This window comes from Aphanomyces invadans, assembly GCF_000520115.1.
Source record: "Aphanomyces invadans strain NJM9701 unplaced genomic scaffold supercont1.40, whole genome shotgun sequence".
In the NCBI taxonomy this organism is placed as follows: Eukaryota; Oomycota; class Saprolegniomycetes; order Saprolegniales; family Verrucalvaceae; genus Aphanomyces; species Aphanomyces invadans.
The window spans coordinates 63,460-78,329 of NW_008580185.1; the positions used below are offsets into that span (position 1 = coordinate 63,460).

At 55.7% G+C, this 14,870-nt stretch overlaps 8 protein-coding genes across 11 annotated transcripts in view; 2 read left to right on the plus strand and 6 right to left on the minus strand.

Annotated features, from left to right (window-relative positions):
* H310_12497 (hypothetical protein) overlaps nt 1–290 on the minus strand; it is a gene marked incomplete at both ends in the record, with an annotated part of 1,858 nt that extends 1,568 nt beyond the window's left edge. Inside the window, one exon of the mRNA XM_008879563.1 lies at nt 273–290. Coding sequence (XP_008877785.1) covers nt 273–290 — 18 coding nt within the window. The remainder of the gene's footprint in view (nt 1–272) is intronic.
* A 267-nt stretch (nt 291–557) lies between these two features.
* On the plus strand, nt 558–1,424 carry H310_12498 (hypothetical protein). Its single transcript, XM_008879564.1, has 5 exons — nt 558–636; nt 680–745; nt 796–864; nt 946–1,089; nt 1,147–1,424. The coding sequence occupies exons 1-5, from the start codon at nt 568–570 to the stop codon at nt 1,219–1,221; spliced, it is 423 nt and encodes a 140-aa protein (XP_008877786.1). The 5' UTR covers nt 558–567; the 3' UTR covers nt 1,222–1,424.
* Nucleotides 1,425–1,621: 197 nt separating this feature from the next.
* On the minus strand, nt 1,622–2,799 carry H310_12499 (hypothetical protein; the record flags this gene model as incomplete). Its single annotated transcript, XM_008879565.1, has 1 exon — nt 1,622–2,799. The coding sequence occupies one exon, from the start codon at nt 2,797–2,799 to the stop codon at nt 1,687–1,689; it is 1,113 nt and encodes a 370-aa protein (XP_008877787.1). The 3' UTR covers nt 1,622–1,686.
* A 169-nt stretch (nt 2,800–2,968) lies between these two features.
* On the minus strand, nt 2,969–4,679 carry H310_12500 (hypothetical protein). The gene has a single exon (XM_008879566.1). The coding sequence runs from the start codon at nt 4,563–4,565 to the stop codon at nt 3,492–3,494; it is 1,074 nt and encodes a 357-aa protein (XP_008877788.1). The 5' UTR covers nt 4,566–4,679; the 3' UTR covers nt 2,969–3,491.
* Nucleotides 4,680–6,050: 1,371 nt separating this feature from the next.
* H310_12501 (hypothetical protein) lies at nt 6,051–8,646 on the minus strand. Of its 3 annotated transcripts, none has more exons than XM_008879568.1 (7): nt 8,326–8,646; nt 8,065–8,277; nt 7,786–7,996; nt 7,520–7,686; nt 7,125–7,426; nt 6,922–7,015; nt 6,051–6,745 (listed from the first exon to the last, which is right to left on the minus strand). In XM_008879568.1, exons 1-7 carry the CDS (start codon nt 8,596–8,598, stop codon nt 6,104–6,106), a joined length of 1,902 nt encoding a protein of 633 aa, XP_008877790.1. In that variant the 5' UTR covers nt 8,599–8,646; the 3' UTR covers nt 6,051–6,103. The 3 variants fall into 3 exon arrangements, with proteins under 3 accessions (XP_008877790.1, XP_008877791.1, XP_008877789.1); XM_008879569.1 differs by having other exon boundaries at nt 7,520–7,668; nt 8,326–8,644; XM_008879567.1 differs by having other exon boundaries at nt 7,520–7,996; nt 8,326–8,644.
* A 745-nt stretch (nt 8,647–9,391) lies between these two features.
* H310_12502 (hypothetical protein) lies at nt 9,392–9,766 on the minus strand (the record flags this gene model as incomplete). The annotated part of the gene is made up of 1 exon (XM_008879570.1): nt 9,392–9,766. The coding sequence occupies one exon, from the start codon at nt 9,764–9,766 to the stop codon at nt 9,392–9,394; it is 375 nt and encodes a 124-aa protein (XP_008877792.1).
* A 532-nt stretch (nt 9,767–10,298) lies between these two features.
* H310_12503 (hypothetical protein) lies at nt 10,299–10,802 on the minus strand. The gene has a single exon (XM_008879571.1). It carries the CDS (start codon nt 10,771–10,773, stop codon nt 10,354–10,356), a length of 420 nt encoding a protein of 139 aa, XP_008877793.1. The 5' UTR covers nt 10,774–10,802; the 3' UTR covers nt 10,299–10,353.
* A 1,282-nt stretch (nt 10,803–12,084) lies between these two features.
* Nucleotides 12,085–14,870, plus strand: part of H310_12504 — a 3,330-nt gene continuing 544 nt past the window's right edge. The window contains exons 1-5 of one of the 2 annotated variants that reach the window (XM_008879572.1): nt 12,085–12,719; nt 12,766–12,979; nt 13,032–13,227; nt 13,294–13,955; nt 13,998–14,414. In XM_008879572.1, coding sequence (XP_008877794.1) covers nt 12,490–12,719; nt 12,766–12,979; nt 13,032–13,227; nt 13,294–13,955; nt 13,998–14,363 — 1,668 coding nt within the window. In that variant the 5' untranslated portion in view covers nt 12,085–12,489 and the 3' untranslated portion in view covers nt 14,364–14,414. Of the gene's footprint in view, nt 12,720–12,765; nt 12,980–13,031; nt 13,228–13,293; nt 13,956–13,997; nt 14,415–14,870 lie in introns of those variants that run through there. The other variant, XM_008879573.1, reaches the window with a different exon arrangement.

The window sequence follows — 14,870 nt, forward strand, 5'->3', positions numbered from 1 at the left end:
CCCGCCCGTCTTGCTAGCGCAGTCGTGGTTCATATGGTGTTGTAGTTGCTCAACTGGAGCTACCTTAACTTTCGCTTTCGCACCAAGACAACAACGCGACTCTTCTCGATCAAGGTCCGTGGGATGACCGCACAGCCCACGATCAACAAAACCTGGGGCCATCGGGGTTCATTCTAGACGAACGATGTACAGGATTAGATCGTTCATCAGTTGGATTCGCCACCATAGCACACAACAAAGCAATCGAGTCATCAAAACAAGTTGTGATGTACCGCGATTAAATCGGGCATGAATTCAATGTTTGGCGCCAATATTTGTAAAATCGTATGAAAACGATAGACATGGATTATTTGGGGTATCGATGTTTGAGTCAATTTTTCACGATGATTATTGCCCCAAATTATGCCGGACAATTAGTCAAACGTCCAATCTCGAGTTCAAATTTTTCCACACGAATGCAAATTTCTCTGTCGAAATGAGACACAGAAAAAATATTTGTCCACCGTATGAAAACTTTGGACACCCACTACTGTACCTTACAAACGACACAAACAAATCCAGAAATAGATGGTGAAGAAAAAGGTCAAGAAAACCAAGCCGTCGGTGGCAGACGAAGGCAGCGAAGGCCAGAGCGCGGTACGAGTTGTTGCGGTAACAAGAGTGACCTGGCATGTTGTAGGCAGAGCAGTACGTGCCGCTGGACGTGCCTGACGAGGTGGACGAGTTTGTGACACTCGACATGCGAGTAGGCCCGCCCGTCTTGCTAGCGCAGTCGTGGTTCATATGGTGTTGTAGTTGCTCAACTGGAGCTACCTTAACTTTCGCTTTCGCACCAAGACAACAACGCGACTCTTCTCGATCAAGGTCCGTGGGATGACCGCACAGCCCACGATCAACAAAACCTCACGATTTTATTCCATTTCGACACTTGTGGCTGGCCCGTAGAAAGAGATTGAAAAGCGCCACGGACCGATCACAAACCTCAAGATATGCAAAGAACACTTTGCCGAGGGCAACGAACTCACAGACGACATGTTGACATTGCACGAATACGGCATCGACGGCGGCCTCCAGCATGAAAAAGAAGTGGTGCGTTGGTGGTTGTGTCGGCGCCTCCATGAATGCCTCATGCAAATGGCGGTGTAGGTGAGCTTGATCTACTACGACTTCAAGCCGACCCAGCACGACAACCCGCTGCTCTTGGCTACCGAGCAATACTAGAGTTCCTCGTTGCAAACCCTGCCAGGCAAGGATCCGCCCGACAACTTCCTCACGGGAACGACGTGAGAGGCATCAAATAATGCCACCCATTTCAAGCAGCGACACTACGAGAACGCACATCGTGTCGTTATATACTTACATACGCTTTTGAGTTCTCTCGTGCGTTTGAACGTGCGAAATGCGTCGTCGTGAGGTGTCGCTGACGCTCACATGAACGGTCGCCATGTCATATTTTCACATCCGTGTACCAGCAAACACACAACGCCAGTCATGGCTGGGAACCCAGTGCGTTGGAGGCGATGTCTGTTCGGGAACTGCAGCTACTCCGGGGCGTCGGCGCCTGAACCCAGCTATTTAGAGGTCACCAGTCAAACACTTCTCGGGCGCATATCGACCGCGCCGCCCCTCGCCACAAACGATTTTACGCCATCATCCAAACTAAATCCTGCCTACATTTGGTGCTACCTAAAAGAAGCCTGTCACAACCCCATTCTTCCGGCGTGGGGTCACGAGGGCCTTGACGTGGGCACTGCACCATCCCCACGGGGGCAATTCATGCCCCGCGACATCGTGGATAAATCGTACAACATCCAAGTGTCCATTCGCAGCCGCCACATCGACCAGTATCTTGCTCGAACTCGGAGACTTTGTCCGTCGACATCTCCCATTCACGTGCAAAAATTTGACCACGTCGACGTGGCCATGCCGCGCCGCATACACCATGGCTTCCTCGACGTTTCCTTCGGTGCGGTGTTGGACGAGCCAGTGAACAATGTCCAAGTAACCAGCCGCCGCCGCCATGTTGAGAGCCTCTTTCGTGCATCCTTCGACGCGGTGGGCGCTCAGGAATTTGACAATATCGAGATGGCCCTCTTTGGCTGCGTTGCGAATGGCGTTTGTTGTGCAGCCTTCGGTCCGGGCGTGGTGGAGGAAGACTAGCACATCAAAATGCCCGCCTAGCGCGGCCAAGTCCATCGCTGCAGTCGTCCCGCCCTCGGGTCGGTGGCTATGCAGGAACTGGACAATGTTCAAGTGACCACTGGCGGCGGCTTTGTCCAGCACATGCACGCTCCATTCGTCGTAGATTTGGTGCGCGTGGACGTACTCGAGCACACTCAAGTGTCCGAATTGGGCCGCCCGCTTGAGGGCCTTGGCAGAGCAAATCACGCGGTAGGTCGAGTAGAGGTGCGCGAGGATGGCGACCTTCCCAGTTTCGGCCAACCCGTCCAGAACGAGCTGTGTGAACATGCGTGGCCATCGATGCGCATACAGATCGACGAATGCGAGGTGGTCGGCGATGTTGTGGGCTTGGTGGGTGTCAAGATGGGCCAGCAGCGCAATCGCCCACGTCACTTCTTTGCCTGCGTCAGCGTTGGAGGGCTTCGTGCGAATAGTGTTGGCAGTCCGGACGGAAGAGCTGGCTTGTGTAAGGGTTTGGAAGAGGCTCCATGCCTTCCCCACAGGCATCGACGTTCCGCCCATGCACATTGGGAGTGTCAGCGCGTACGGGACGCCTCGTTGAAAGGAAAAGATTAGCATCCGAAGCTCGGGCATGTGTAGGAGCGCCAGGTCCGCCATTGCACGATCGGGCTCCCTTTATCAATGGACAGACTGATCTGCGCTCACTGCAGAGCGGTGTCGCTCCAGCCGTGGCTGGTGGCAGATTGCAAATGGAAACTCCCGACGAACATATTGCGACGATAGATGCCACACGCATATAGTGTAGCCAAGTATAAACTGGCACATCGAACGAGCAACCGACCGCGAAACCGACGGATCGCGGGTGGTTACGCCCTTGCCACTAAACTCCGCCGTCACTTGGACTCTGCGCTCCGGCGCTTGTGTTTCAAGAGGGTGGGGTGCGGCATAGCGTACACCGACGGGGAAGACAAAGGAAGCAGGCGCGGCGACGGGGACACAGCCTTCGCATGAACAGCCTGGTCAACTTGTCCAACGTACCTGCTGGGTTGATTGAATGAAGGGCAGCACAACGGATGCTCACGATAGCTTTGGCAGAGACAACACGTTCTCCCCAGCCGCTCACAGACGCATGCATGTCAACCTCAATGCAGTCAACAGCGCCAAGTGCCGTCTCGATGCAATTGTAGGGAGCGCAGGGCATCGATATCTGGTATCGATCGACTGCCAGCCGGTAAAAAATTAAACGTGCCTCGTCCACAACGGCAGTTTGCCTGTCGGCCTGACGTTTGGGCTGTAAATAAACATAAATACTCCTGTAAACGCTGCTTCCTAGAGGCCACACACGCAACTCACGTGGTCGCTTCGCCGCTCGACAAGTACTCGACAATGGCGGTGTGACCCCGTTCGGACGCCGTGTACATGACGTGGTGGTTGAATCGCACAAACGCTTCTTCGTGGGTCGCTTGCATGTACTTGATAATGTTGAGATGGCCTTTCCGCGCGGCCCACACGAGCACTTTCAGCACATTCGATCCACCGTTCAACTCGTGCAGGAACCGCACGATGTCGATGTGCCCCTTCTCCGTCGCGAGCTTGAGTGCCGACTCGATGTCGCACAACGCGGGGAAGTTTGCATGCAAGTATTGCACAATTTCGAGATGGCCGTTCGCGGCGGCTCCGTCGATTGCCGCTGGCGAGCAGCCTTCGTTGCGGTGGATGTGTAGAAAATGGACGAGTTCCATGTGGCCACGTCTGGCGGCGCCATCGAGCGCCGCGACTGTGCAGCCGTCCGTGCGATGCGTGTGGAGGAACTGCACGAGAGACAAGTGACCGTATTGCGCGGCGGCGTCCATAACTTGTGGCGTGAACGAACGGCACCCGGCCGAGTGCAGGAACGCCAGCACACGGAGGTGGCCCTGTTTGGCCAAATACAGCAAGCACGACGACGTGAACACCTCTTGGCGTCGGAATCGATACAGAGTCTTGACAACAGCCAGCGGATCGCATGTTTTCAGACTTGTCGACACCAGCTTGTTGTTTGCATGCAGGTTGCGGCGAGAGTGCGGCCGGCTCGACGACAATCGAAGCGTTAGCATCGCTTCGACGATGAACGCTTCGTTGTGCGGGGGCATGGATGTGTAGTCTTCGACTAGCGCGTGCAGTTTGGCGTCGAGTCCGTCTTGGAATTGACACACCAGTCGCAAGATGCCACGGCACTTGAGCACTTCACGCACGAGGGCTGAATCGAGAGCGGCGTCACGTGGCGACCTAGCTGGAGACGACGCTTGGCGACGGGGAGGGCCGATGGGGGACGAGGCTGGGGACGTGTCCAGATGTGGCTTGGCTAGCATTATGAGCGCGCTGTGGTGGCCCACCTCCATCATGGTGACAGCCGAGACCTGTCGCGACCCTGATGTACCCATGGCAACGACGGGAAAAGTTGCAAAGTGTCCTGCGCGAGCGAACAGGACGCACTTGCGCGTGACGAAAGCGGTCCATGTCGCACAGAATGGGCGGCGGCTCTACCGAAGCGTTCCACTCGTTGAGGCTGGCGGTAAAATCCGATGCTTCCGACTCGAAGAATTGTTTTAAATGCTTTTGAAATAGAATGAACCAGGTCAGAAATATTTCAAATATGTTTGAAAAATATGAAATTAGGTTTCGAAACGGCACGAGGCATTGAGGCGGCAGTTTCCACAGGCCAAGTGATGTTTCAGGCATGGACCTCGCAGCGGCAAAGATTCGGGGTGTCAACGCTAGATTTCGCCCACGCCACGAGCTAGAACCTCCCGCTTTCTCTCCCTCGGGCTGACGTGGCCTGGGAGAGAGAGGGGCGAAGCGCATCGTCCAAGGCAGTGTGCACTCTCGTGGTCGAGATCAGACAGGGCCATGCCAACTGAATCCACGCTGTCTCCAACCTTCACAACTTACGGTCGATGGCAATTCATTTCCCCGCAATACCTGACACGCACGGCCGACCGCGCTATACTGCCTCCGACAGCAGCACGGGTGATTGAGCGCGGCGGCGACGCCCTGGCGTCGGGGCCTTGTCAAAGGGCCGTAATAACGTTTCGCCACGGCGACTTCGTGGTCTTATGGTTCATGGACCGATCTGCATTCCTGACCAGCACTCCAATGGTCCAACCTCGGAACAACTCGAGCCGTCGGCGACCGGCAAAGTGAACGAGGCTGAACGGCACGCCCGTGACCGGTCCACGGACCCGCCGCCCCAGGAAGAGCGAGCTCTGCACTAGGCATTGGCCAGCCTGTCGCTAGGGCCGCCATCGTCGCGCTAGTTGAACTTGTTTTCCTTCAACCTGAACATGTTCACCCCATAAACACAACAGTAGGCCTTCCTCGATGGGCATCACAGTAGTAGTAGTGCACATGCGTTGTTTTCTCTCTGCTGTTGTGACGACAGAGCAACCTCGCCCGGGGGACAGGTTCGCCGAGGCGCTGTGCGTAGACCGGCGACCTCTCCCACGGGTTAGGCCATCCATTCTCCAGGGTTACAGCCACACACCACATGGACGCCAAACAGAAGCCACATCCCCTGCTGACCCATCAAATCAACCCAACCATAGAGACGAGGGCGCCCCCGCATCCCACTTATCACACAACCTTGGACAAGCAGCGTGCACGGACGATAAGGCAGGAGCCATGGACAATCCGACCCCCTCCGTTTTTCCCGTCTTCTCGAGCGCTCTGGACTCACCGAACAACGTGGAAGAGGGCGGCGCAGTTCGTCGCCACCATCACGTGGGGCCTGCATACCGCCGTAGCAAACGCATCCCAGACCCGTGTGGGCGAGATTTCTATCCACTTGAATTGCATGGGATCGTTCGAGTACGATATCTGCTTGTAGCATCTTTCCCACTGCAGTAAAAACGCGCGGTGTCGTTTGAAAAGACGATTGAACATGCAGTCCAATTTAAGTTAAGCACGGCATGTCGTGCCCCAGTTATGTCGGCTTGGGTTGAAAGAACGGCGAGGAGTACAGTTTGGAGGTACTCCCCGACAGAGCAATCGCGTTGCTGTTGAAAGCCCTGGCCACGTGTGAAGGATGGTTGCGTCGGGGCTGTGATCGCGTTTTGGACAGACACTGGTCAATGTGCTCATTCACCAGAAACAAACTCCACACGTCAAAGTGGCAGCCACACACGGGACACGGTTCTCGCGCTTCCGATGATGGGGTAGCGTCGTGGTGGGCGTGTGGTGCAGTGGATGAAAGCTGGCGGGGAACCAATGCAGGGTGCAGCACCCCAGGGAGGCTCAGCTGTCTTACAGACGGGGGCTGCGGTGCTGAATCGTGGTCGGCTGTGGAGGTAGCTGGGATTGGAGAGGCCCATGCCCCCGCAGAAGACGAAGGTGCTGGCTTCAACATAGACATGCGAATGCCCAACAGTCGATAAGTCACCGGCCCGGATGCATCTTTCGCATGCTTCTTCGCCGCCACATTGAATTCCTTGACCAACAATCGGCAAGCTACGTCAAGCATCTCCGAGAGTTGGGAAAGCGCCGACTTGCATGTCCAAGCCCTCGAAGTCACTGCAAACTGCGTTGTCTTGAGCTTGACTGTCAAGCAGTGGCCTTGTAGCTGGAGCTACGACAAAAGCCGCGGTAACGAAGCATGCACGGTGTGCCAATGCACGAATCGCACGATTCCAGCACCGTGGATGGCAACCCAGACAACAACTCGTTCGAACATAATGCAACGAAACCCCACCCAGATCCACCGAGGGACGCACGAAACAAGCGAGCTCATGATGCAGTACGTACCTCGTTGAGATCGCTGTGGACGTGCTTGACAAGGACTTGGCACCGTTCCAAGAGTTCTTGCAAGCTGCTAGTTGCACGAAACGTGGTTTCTCGGCTAAAACGCGCATCTCGCGTGAGAACTAACGTCATGGAAGCATTCCTTCCATGCTAGACAAACGACAACGACGCTGAAAGCACAGTCAAGTCCAAATCACCTGTCGCACCTGGCACTCTTTTGGCACGGTCGGTCGCCATCGTCATCGTGGGAAGGGGACGCCGACGCGCCGAGACTTAGCTGCAGCAGCCACTGCGCTGACATTTCCGAAAACACATGAAAGATGTCGTAGCGCCGGGCAAAGAGGTCGCCACCCGTCGCAACATTCAGCACTTGGGCCAACAGCTTCTCCTTGACTTTGCCGATCCCGCCAAACTTGCGCACGGGCAAGTGATGGACGAACTTGACGATTGCATCACGGTTGAATGGGAGGACATATTGGCCATTGGGCTTGTTGATGTCGGAGCATACCTGAAGTCCACACCGACGGTCGATTGAGGCATTCAAGGCAGTGCCATGGAGAAACTCACACGCGGGGACAACGTGGAAAGGGGGCAGACTTACCTTGGCGAGTTTTGGGATCGACGCGATTCCAGCACTCGCGGTGAGCTGCGTGGCTTGGTGGATACGGCGTCGGAGCTCCTGCACCACAGCACCCGCCTTTTCCTCCATGGAAGTATTTTCGTCAAAGGCATATGCATGCCCATTCGGTTCTACCACAAACACATTGCCTAGTTGCATGGAGCACTGCGTTGGAATCGCAAATGAAAATGTCGTGGCATGAATTTGGAGATGTCGCCGCAGTGCCATGGCTCGTTTGTCGACCGTACCTGCAGTTGCGCGGGGCGTCGACGACGCTTCTGTCGATACCGATCCCCTAGAGCATTTCGCGTCGGGGTCGCACACTGAAGAACCACCCAACGTGGTGGTAGATACGGAAGCAATGTAGTTTGTGATGTCCAAATATGCTTCATCGAGACTGCCAGCGACGAAATGCGGATCGAACTCTCGAAAGATGTCGCGCGTTTGGTGGGCTACCGCCTAAACACAGCGACAATGTAAATTGAAACCACCATGATACGCTTGAGATGCCGTTTGAGCTGGAGCACCTCGTATTTTGAAAAGTGCGGTGGCACTAACACGAGCGACGGACACAGCTTCTTGGCTATAAAGCCAGGCATCGCTGCGCGCACTCCAAACTTTCGAGCGGCGTAGTTGGCTGTGCAGATCATGCCCATCCCACCGACCGCCATCGGAACGTGAGCCAAGGAAGGGTTGTCTCGCATTTCAACCGCTGCAAAGAACATGTCCATGTCCACAACCTATGCAACGCAATTGTCATCACATCAGTGGGGTAGTATGGGACGTACGACGTGCACGCGAGAAAAGTCGCGACTGGCTTCCAATGCCGCCACGCGTTGGTCAACATCGGCAACTAGATTATGCCGCCGCTTCACACCCAGTTGAGTGCGCATCGCTGCAATCTTTTTGTCCGTTTGCACGTCCTTGTCGACTGAGTTCTTGAAGAACGCCGAGTCTTTCGACAGATCGTAGATCGTCTGGTTGATCGTAGAGCGGTCGATATCATCCATCCCAGCCTTTGGGTTGGAAAACACGAACAAGTGCTCCTTGGACGAGTCCATGGCGGCGCCCCGCGGCCTCCGGCGTCGAGCGATCAATGCAAAATGGAGCCAATTGCCAACTCATGCCCAGTCGACGAACGCTTTTGATTGGTTCCGGGTTCACATTTACCGCGTTGCGATTGGTTCTCCAAGGTCACACACTATTTCAAATGGACGCATTTAGTGTGGAGACTGATCCTATCAAAATCGATATTTCAAGGTGTTGGCTGTTGCGTACTTCGATCATCAACACACACGAAGAGAGCAATCGAGTCGTCGTTGGCGGGCTCATACAGTGTGGCAAAGTGTTCGACGGCGAAGTTGTTAGTTTATCGGGTTTGTCGTGCAGGCGCTGTCGATTGCGGTGCGTCCGGAAGGCGAAAAAGTCTTTGACATTCGGGCCAATCAGAGCGAGGCACGATGAAATTAGCCAATGGTAACCCGGGATTTTTTCAAACAACAAAATACAACTTTCGAGCGCCGTGCAGCGCGCCGCACTGTCGGGGACACAGTATTTGGATGCCGCACGCCTGGGAGTGGCGTGGCGGGTTAAAGGACAGCGGGCGCAGCAAAATGGACAAAGTGGGCTTTCTGCCCGGACGATTGGCAGCGCGCCCATTTGTTGTTGACATTCCAACGCCAATCACCTCGAAACTAGGATTCGGTTTCACCGTAACCGACTGTAACAGACATGACACCAGTGCCAGGCAGAGGTGACGAACTGTTTGCTATCCGTTTGTTTACTGCAGTAGCAACGTGACAGTGATCCTCCACTAGGCAGACTTTCACGCAGCATCGGATCCGCTAGGATAGCTTACGCATGAAGGCGTGGATGGCCGACGCCGATGTGGTCGTGGGCCGCACGGGGCGCGAGGAGGTCGGACGGGGCAGCTGCATACACATCGCAGCCACAGGGCATGCCGTCAGAATGCTCGACGTGCGACTTGAGGTTGACGAAGCCCGTGGCGTTGTTGGTGATACTAGCCGATGCCCACGGGTCGAAGTTGACGCTGACAAACACCACGTTCTCGACGTCGATGGTCCAACCGCCATCCTTTAGGTTGGTGGTGGCGATCCCAGCATCGGTGTCGGCGCGAGAAATCCCATACGCCTGCCAATACAACTCTGACAGCGTCATGTTAACGTCGTCGCCAGGCAGGCAACAACTAAGTTGGATGTCATTGAACATGTCTGCGCAAGGCCAATGTCACTGTGGAGCTCGTATGTCCACTGGTGGCCCTTCCCCGACGTGTACCTGACGGGGCGGACTCACTTGCCGAGGTAGTTCGAGTCGGTGCACTCTGGGTACCAGAACCCGGTGAACGCAGCAAGCGTCTCGATGCGCTTGGTGTCGGGGACGGTGAATCACTGGCACGTCGCGGAGGTGGATGAAAAGCCGTCCTCTTCGGCCGTGATACAGACCTACAGCGCTTCTGAAACCCCAACTCCGTTGCAACATGCCATGTCAGGTCAAGATGCAGTAATCGGCGGGTTATGTACGACGGAAAGTTTTGTTGAGAAATCAAAATTTTGTGCAAATCTAGCTTCGTGACACCTGCAGCGCGCTGACTAACCTTGTTCACTATCGACTACCCAACAGCGTGAGTTGCCTGCCCATTTGAAGGTGCGGTCGGCGTTTTTGCATCCACTCTATGTATTGGACGAGGTCGATGTGTGATTCCTCTTCACGAAGCCACAGCCCGTGATCCGCAGAGGAAGCGGGCAAAAGTAACAACGTCGTATGTCCATTCAGTACATTTCGCATTGATTTCTCGGCTAGTCAAACAGGGAAGGCGGTGGTAGTTGTGCATCTTGGGACGTGGCAGTGCCCCGATTCAATTCGTGGCAGACGTACTCGAGTTTACCGCAGATCGCGAGCATGTTGGCTTCCGTGTGCTGCATCCACTGCTCAAACTTGTGCAGGTCGTCCACCTCGGACCGAAATCGTTTGTACTCGGCTCTCCACCGAATCGTCTTTTGATGGAACATCACTTGGTTTTTCCCCAAAGCCAAGCACTCGTCTTCAACACGTCGTTGAGTTGCCAAAATGCCATCCAGCCTCGCATCTACGTGTCGACCGATATCCTGCTCAAGGCATGCAATGCTTGCTTGCAGCGCTTTGTGCGCCTGCGCTCGGGCCTTGCGCTGGCGCTCCACGAGCCCGTCCACCTCGGTCAAGAACGCATTGCCCAACATGACGAAGTGCCGCGATGCGATTGGCTGACGAAACAGCCACCAAGGAATGACCATCACTCGGTATTGTCCACGCAGGTTATTCGTACGAGTCCAAGACCATCATTCTGTCTTCCAGGAACCACGTCATCGGGGTGGGGGGTCCGACGAGATTGGTTTTGCCACCCCAGAGGCTAGTCCAGCGCAAACTAGGATCGCCGGCAGGTTTGACTTGTGTCCCGCAGCGTGCTTGAACGTTGCTGATTGGAGCGCATTGTGGGAAAGTGTTCGATCGGGTGAAGGCTCGACTTTGTGTTGTCGTCCAGCGAATTTGTACTTTGGACACGGATGGAGGCAAACACGTAACCGATTGTCCACTGGTGTAACTGCTGATCGAAACGTTGCGATGCCAGCCTGGCATGGCGAAGGCGACTCGGTGCTAGTCGCCGTACTCTCTAGTTCGTTCGACGTTGGCGATGAAGCTGGCACGATATACGATGCCATTGCGTTTAGCAGGTTACAATGTCCGCAGCGTTGCTCGAGTCGACTCGACACGGCGCTAGGGATTCATGTGGAAGAATGGCATTTTCAGCACCGACATGGACACCAGGATCGCCGACACCAACCCAAGAGTACAGACGCGTGACTATCCACGTCGAGAAGGTCGTATCTGTCAATCGCAACACGACGCATGGGCTGCGAAGGACGTCCGCCATCCATGCCGCTGTCAAATTCACACGTCACGTGCATCGAGTGACCGTCCGATGGCCGCGACTTGCACCCGTCGGCCATCGACGCATGCTTGCGCAACCAAACCGCATCCTGCGCTCGTACAAGCAATAGTAGAGTCTGCAAAGGTTGGTAGCCTCGAATGCGGCCTTCAATGCTGGTAAACAGAACCACAGTCGCTACAAACTGTCCAGCAGTGCTACTTTATACTCTGATGCGTTCGGCACTCTGGTTCGGCGCAATTGTGCAGTCCCTCAATCCGTGCGCTCGCATGGATACTGCGTTGGATGTGCAGTCGGACCATGTCGATCGTCGCCCTCGCGAATGGATGCCACGACGGGCCGCAAGGCATCGTAAAACTCGTGCTATGTACGCACAGAAAGCATCGGAGCTCGGCCAGGCGCATGCTTTCAGCCCGCAACATCGTTGTCTACAGCGCACACCCCACTCGACGATGGATGGACTAAGCGTTCCAGAGTCCCTCTAGAATCCAATACACTTGGATATTCAATATATAATGACATTGAAAAAAGCACGGTTGTAAGACAACGAACCTCTTCGTTTCGATGCGCGCTGTCGCGTTTGAAGTTGTTCTTGGTTGAGATTGTCGGGCACGCCACAAATTTGTCTTCTGACTGTTCGATCGGATTCTGCCGCTCTTCCGAATCAATTGAACGAGACGGAAATGCACAGAGCATGGTCATCGGTGTGCATGCCGCCTTGGCCAAGGACTCGAGTGTGGCCTGGATTATGCCCGTCGTCTCGTTCTCGTCATTGTCCGTCGCATCGTCGACGGGGTGGTGTAGTCCTTGCAGTTCCAGAGATTGCACCAGCACCCTCGGCATAAGCGCCTGGAACCAAACGTGTGCAACCAGGCTACAGTGGTCGTGTGCCACGCCTGCCCGTCTCTCGGCCAAAACAAGAAGCGGGGCTCGGTTTACGATAGCACGATAGGCATCCCATACAAATTTCAAGTCTACGGTCCCGACGACGTCGGTGGGAAAGGTTGCGATGTCGCCATGCGCCATTTTGCGATTGCGCCGCCTCCAACTACTCCCCCCCATGGACGTCCTGTGGAATGCAATGCTCCAGCCATGGTGGTGGGGCTCCATGACCGTGTCGGCCGGCGTCGTCGCGGTGACCGTCGGCATTGCGCTCGGGGTGGTTCAGTGGTGGATGTACCATCCATTGCGCAACGTTCTCCCTGGTCCGCGCCCGACCAGCTTCCTCTTGGGCAACGCGTAAGTTGGCACACGTGCGCGATCGATTCACGACTTGTCGATCTAGGCTCGAAACGCGAGGCAGCATTGCATCGTGGCACACGACGACCGCTTACCCTGAGCCGTACCTGTCGTGGTTGGTGCAGTACGGGCCGGCTGTGTACTACCGCGAGCTCTTCTCGCATACCGTCATGCTGTCGGACCCGAAAGCTCTGCAGCACGTGTTAGTGACGCATGCCTCAAAGTACCCCCGCCATCCTATCATTCGAGCGTACTTGTCGGTCCGTTGTGCATCATGCGCACAGGGTCGTCATGTGGTGTTTGATGGAGTAGGATATCGTGCTGGGCAAAGGCCTGGTGAGTTCCGAGGGGGCGCGGCACGACGCGCATCGCAAACTCTTGAACCCACACTTTACCGCCGCCCAGGTCAAGTCGTTTGTGCCCGTGTTCGAGCAGCTCACGAGTCGTTGCTGCACGTCCGTCCTGGAACCCGCGGCAGCCTCGAACAAGCGCCTGAACATGGCAGTGGGTGAGTTTTAATCTCCATGGCCAATCGATCGAGTGGCGTCCCGGTCTTTCACACCCGTATGTGTAGTGCTCCAAGAGCTCACTCTCGGCATCATTGGGCGTGTGGCGTTTGGGTTCGACTTTTACGCGCACCCGGAAGCCCTCGCAGCGTACCAGAAACTACAGATGTCACCGAGCCCGCTCGTTCTCATTGGGATGTTCTCGGTGCCGGGCTTCATGCACTTGCCACTGCCGTCGCTTCGCCAGCGCCGCGCGGCAAAGGCGATCCTGGCCAACGTCATTGCAGACGTGATGAAGCACAAACTGTCGTCGAGTGCGTGCTCCAAAACAGATCAAACCACGACGCCTGGTTCCCGCGACTTGCTCGATTTGATTTTGGCCGACTCGGCCACCTCCCACAGCGACGCCCTGACGCATACCATGACATTTATGACAGCGGGCCACGAAACAACGAGCACTGCACTGGCTTGGCTCATGGTAGAGTGCGCCAGGCGGCCGCACGTCGTAGCCAAAATACGAAGCGAGGTGCGCACCCTCCTCGACGCGCCCAGCCCCCACACGACGAATCCGCTCGCGACGTGGGAAGGCGTGCATTCGCTCAAGTACACGACTGCCGTCATCAACGAGACCATGCGCTTCCACCCGGTGTTCTTCCAGCTCATGCGGCGGCTGGTGGACGCGGACGATGACGTGCCCATGCTCGACGGCAGCTCCCTCTTCCTGCCAAAGGTACTGGCCAGTGCGTGCACCCGTCGTCACCGCGTGGTGTAGGGCACATCGATCAACATCCTGACGTCCGCCATTCATTTGAACCCACAAACGTGGGCAAATCCAACGGAATTTGTTCCAGAGCGGTTTCTGGAAGGGTCGCCCGAATGGAACGCCGATGCGGCACGGCGAGGCGGCAAGTCCCACTCGTTTGTGCACATGCCGTTCAGCATGGGCAGCAAAAACTGCATCGGCCAGCGGTTCGCGATGGCTGAAATGGTTGTCGTCATCGCGACGTTTCTCCGACACTTTGACTTTGCCCTGACCGACCATGCCAACACGCGCGACAGGTACAATGCCATGACGGTCGTGCCTGCGTTCTTGGAGATGTCGGTGACTCGAGTGAGCGCCGCCGCCGCTCATCGTTAGGCTCGATATGCTACGAAATGGACGAATGTGATCATCATCTTGGGTTTATTCATGTCGTTCATGCCTGTCGAAAGCTGTCGGTCGCGATGCCTCGTTCCGGCTGTGTTGACAGCACAGATAGTAGCCTCCGACCATCGCGATGGCTCGTGCTCGTTGTCGTCACGCACTTCGAAACCAATTTGCTGTCAAAGCAGCGTCCCGCCAACCTTGTGAACAAGACGGGCGTATCCATCGACGTCAAGTTCCAGGCTAACCAAGGCCATCGCGAAGCCACACACAGACACAGCTCGTCAAACTTATGCTCGATGCATCAGTCCAAAACCAACGCCATCGCGTCGCCCTGACAAAGCTTACATCCTATCCGCGATCGCGTGGTGCTCAAATCTCCACAAATTCAGGAGATCCATCCTCTATCTGGGCACATATCGCCTTGGTAAATTTGCAAATCGATCGCTCCACAGATCGGTTGCCAAAAGCTTGCCTTCGTGCTGCGTTAAACGGCTGTCG

What these genes read in the sequence shown, in the direction of transcription:
- H310_12500 (XM_008879566.1), bottom strand. Translation starts at nt 4,565, where the DNA reads ATGGGTACATCAGGGTCGCGACAGGTCTCGGCTGTCACCATGATGGAG.
- H310_12498 (XM_008879564.1), top strand. Translation starts at nt 568, where the DNA reads ATGGTGAAGAAAAAGGTCAAGAAAACCAAGCCGTCGGTGGCAGACGAA. An exon ending in GCAGCGAAGGCCAGAGCGCG is followed by an intron (nt 637 to 679) that starts GTACGAGTTGTT and finishes GGCATGTTGTAG; the next exon opens with GCAGAGCAGTACGTGCCGCT. An exon ending in CGCGACTCTTCTCGATCAAG is followed by an intron (nt 865 to 945) that starts GTCCGTGGGATG and finishes GCTGGCCCGTAG; the next exon opens with AAAGAGATTGAAAAGCGCCA.
- H310_12501 (XM_008879567.1), bottom strand. Translation starts at nt 8,598, where the DNA reads ATGGACTCGTCCAAGGAGCACTTGTTCGTGTTTTCCAACCCAAAGGCT. An exon ending in CGATCCCAAAACTCGCCAAG is followed by an intron (nt 7,427 to 7,519) that starts GTAAGTCTGCCC and finishes TGTGGACTTCAG; the next exon opens with GTATGCTCCGACATCAACAA. An exon ending in TCCACAGCGATCTCAACGAG is followed by an intron (nt 6,746 to 6,921) that starts GTACGTACTGCA and finishes CTTTTGTCGTAG; the next exon opens with CTCCAGCTACAAGGCCACTG.
- H310_12503 (XM_008879571.1), bottom strand. Translation starts at nt 10,773, where the DNA reads ATGTTGGGCAATGCGTTCTTGACCGAGGTGGACGGGCTCGTGGAGCGC.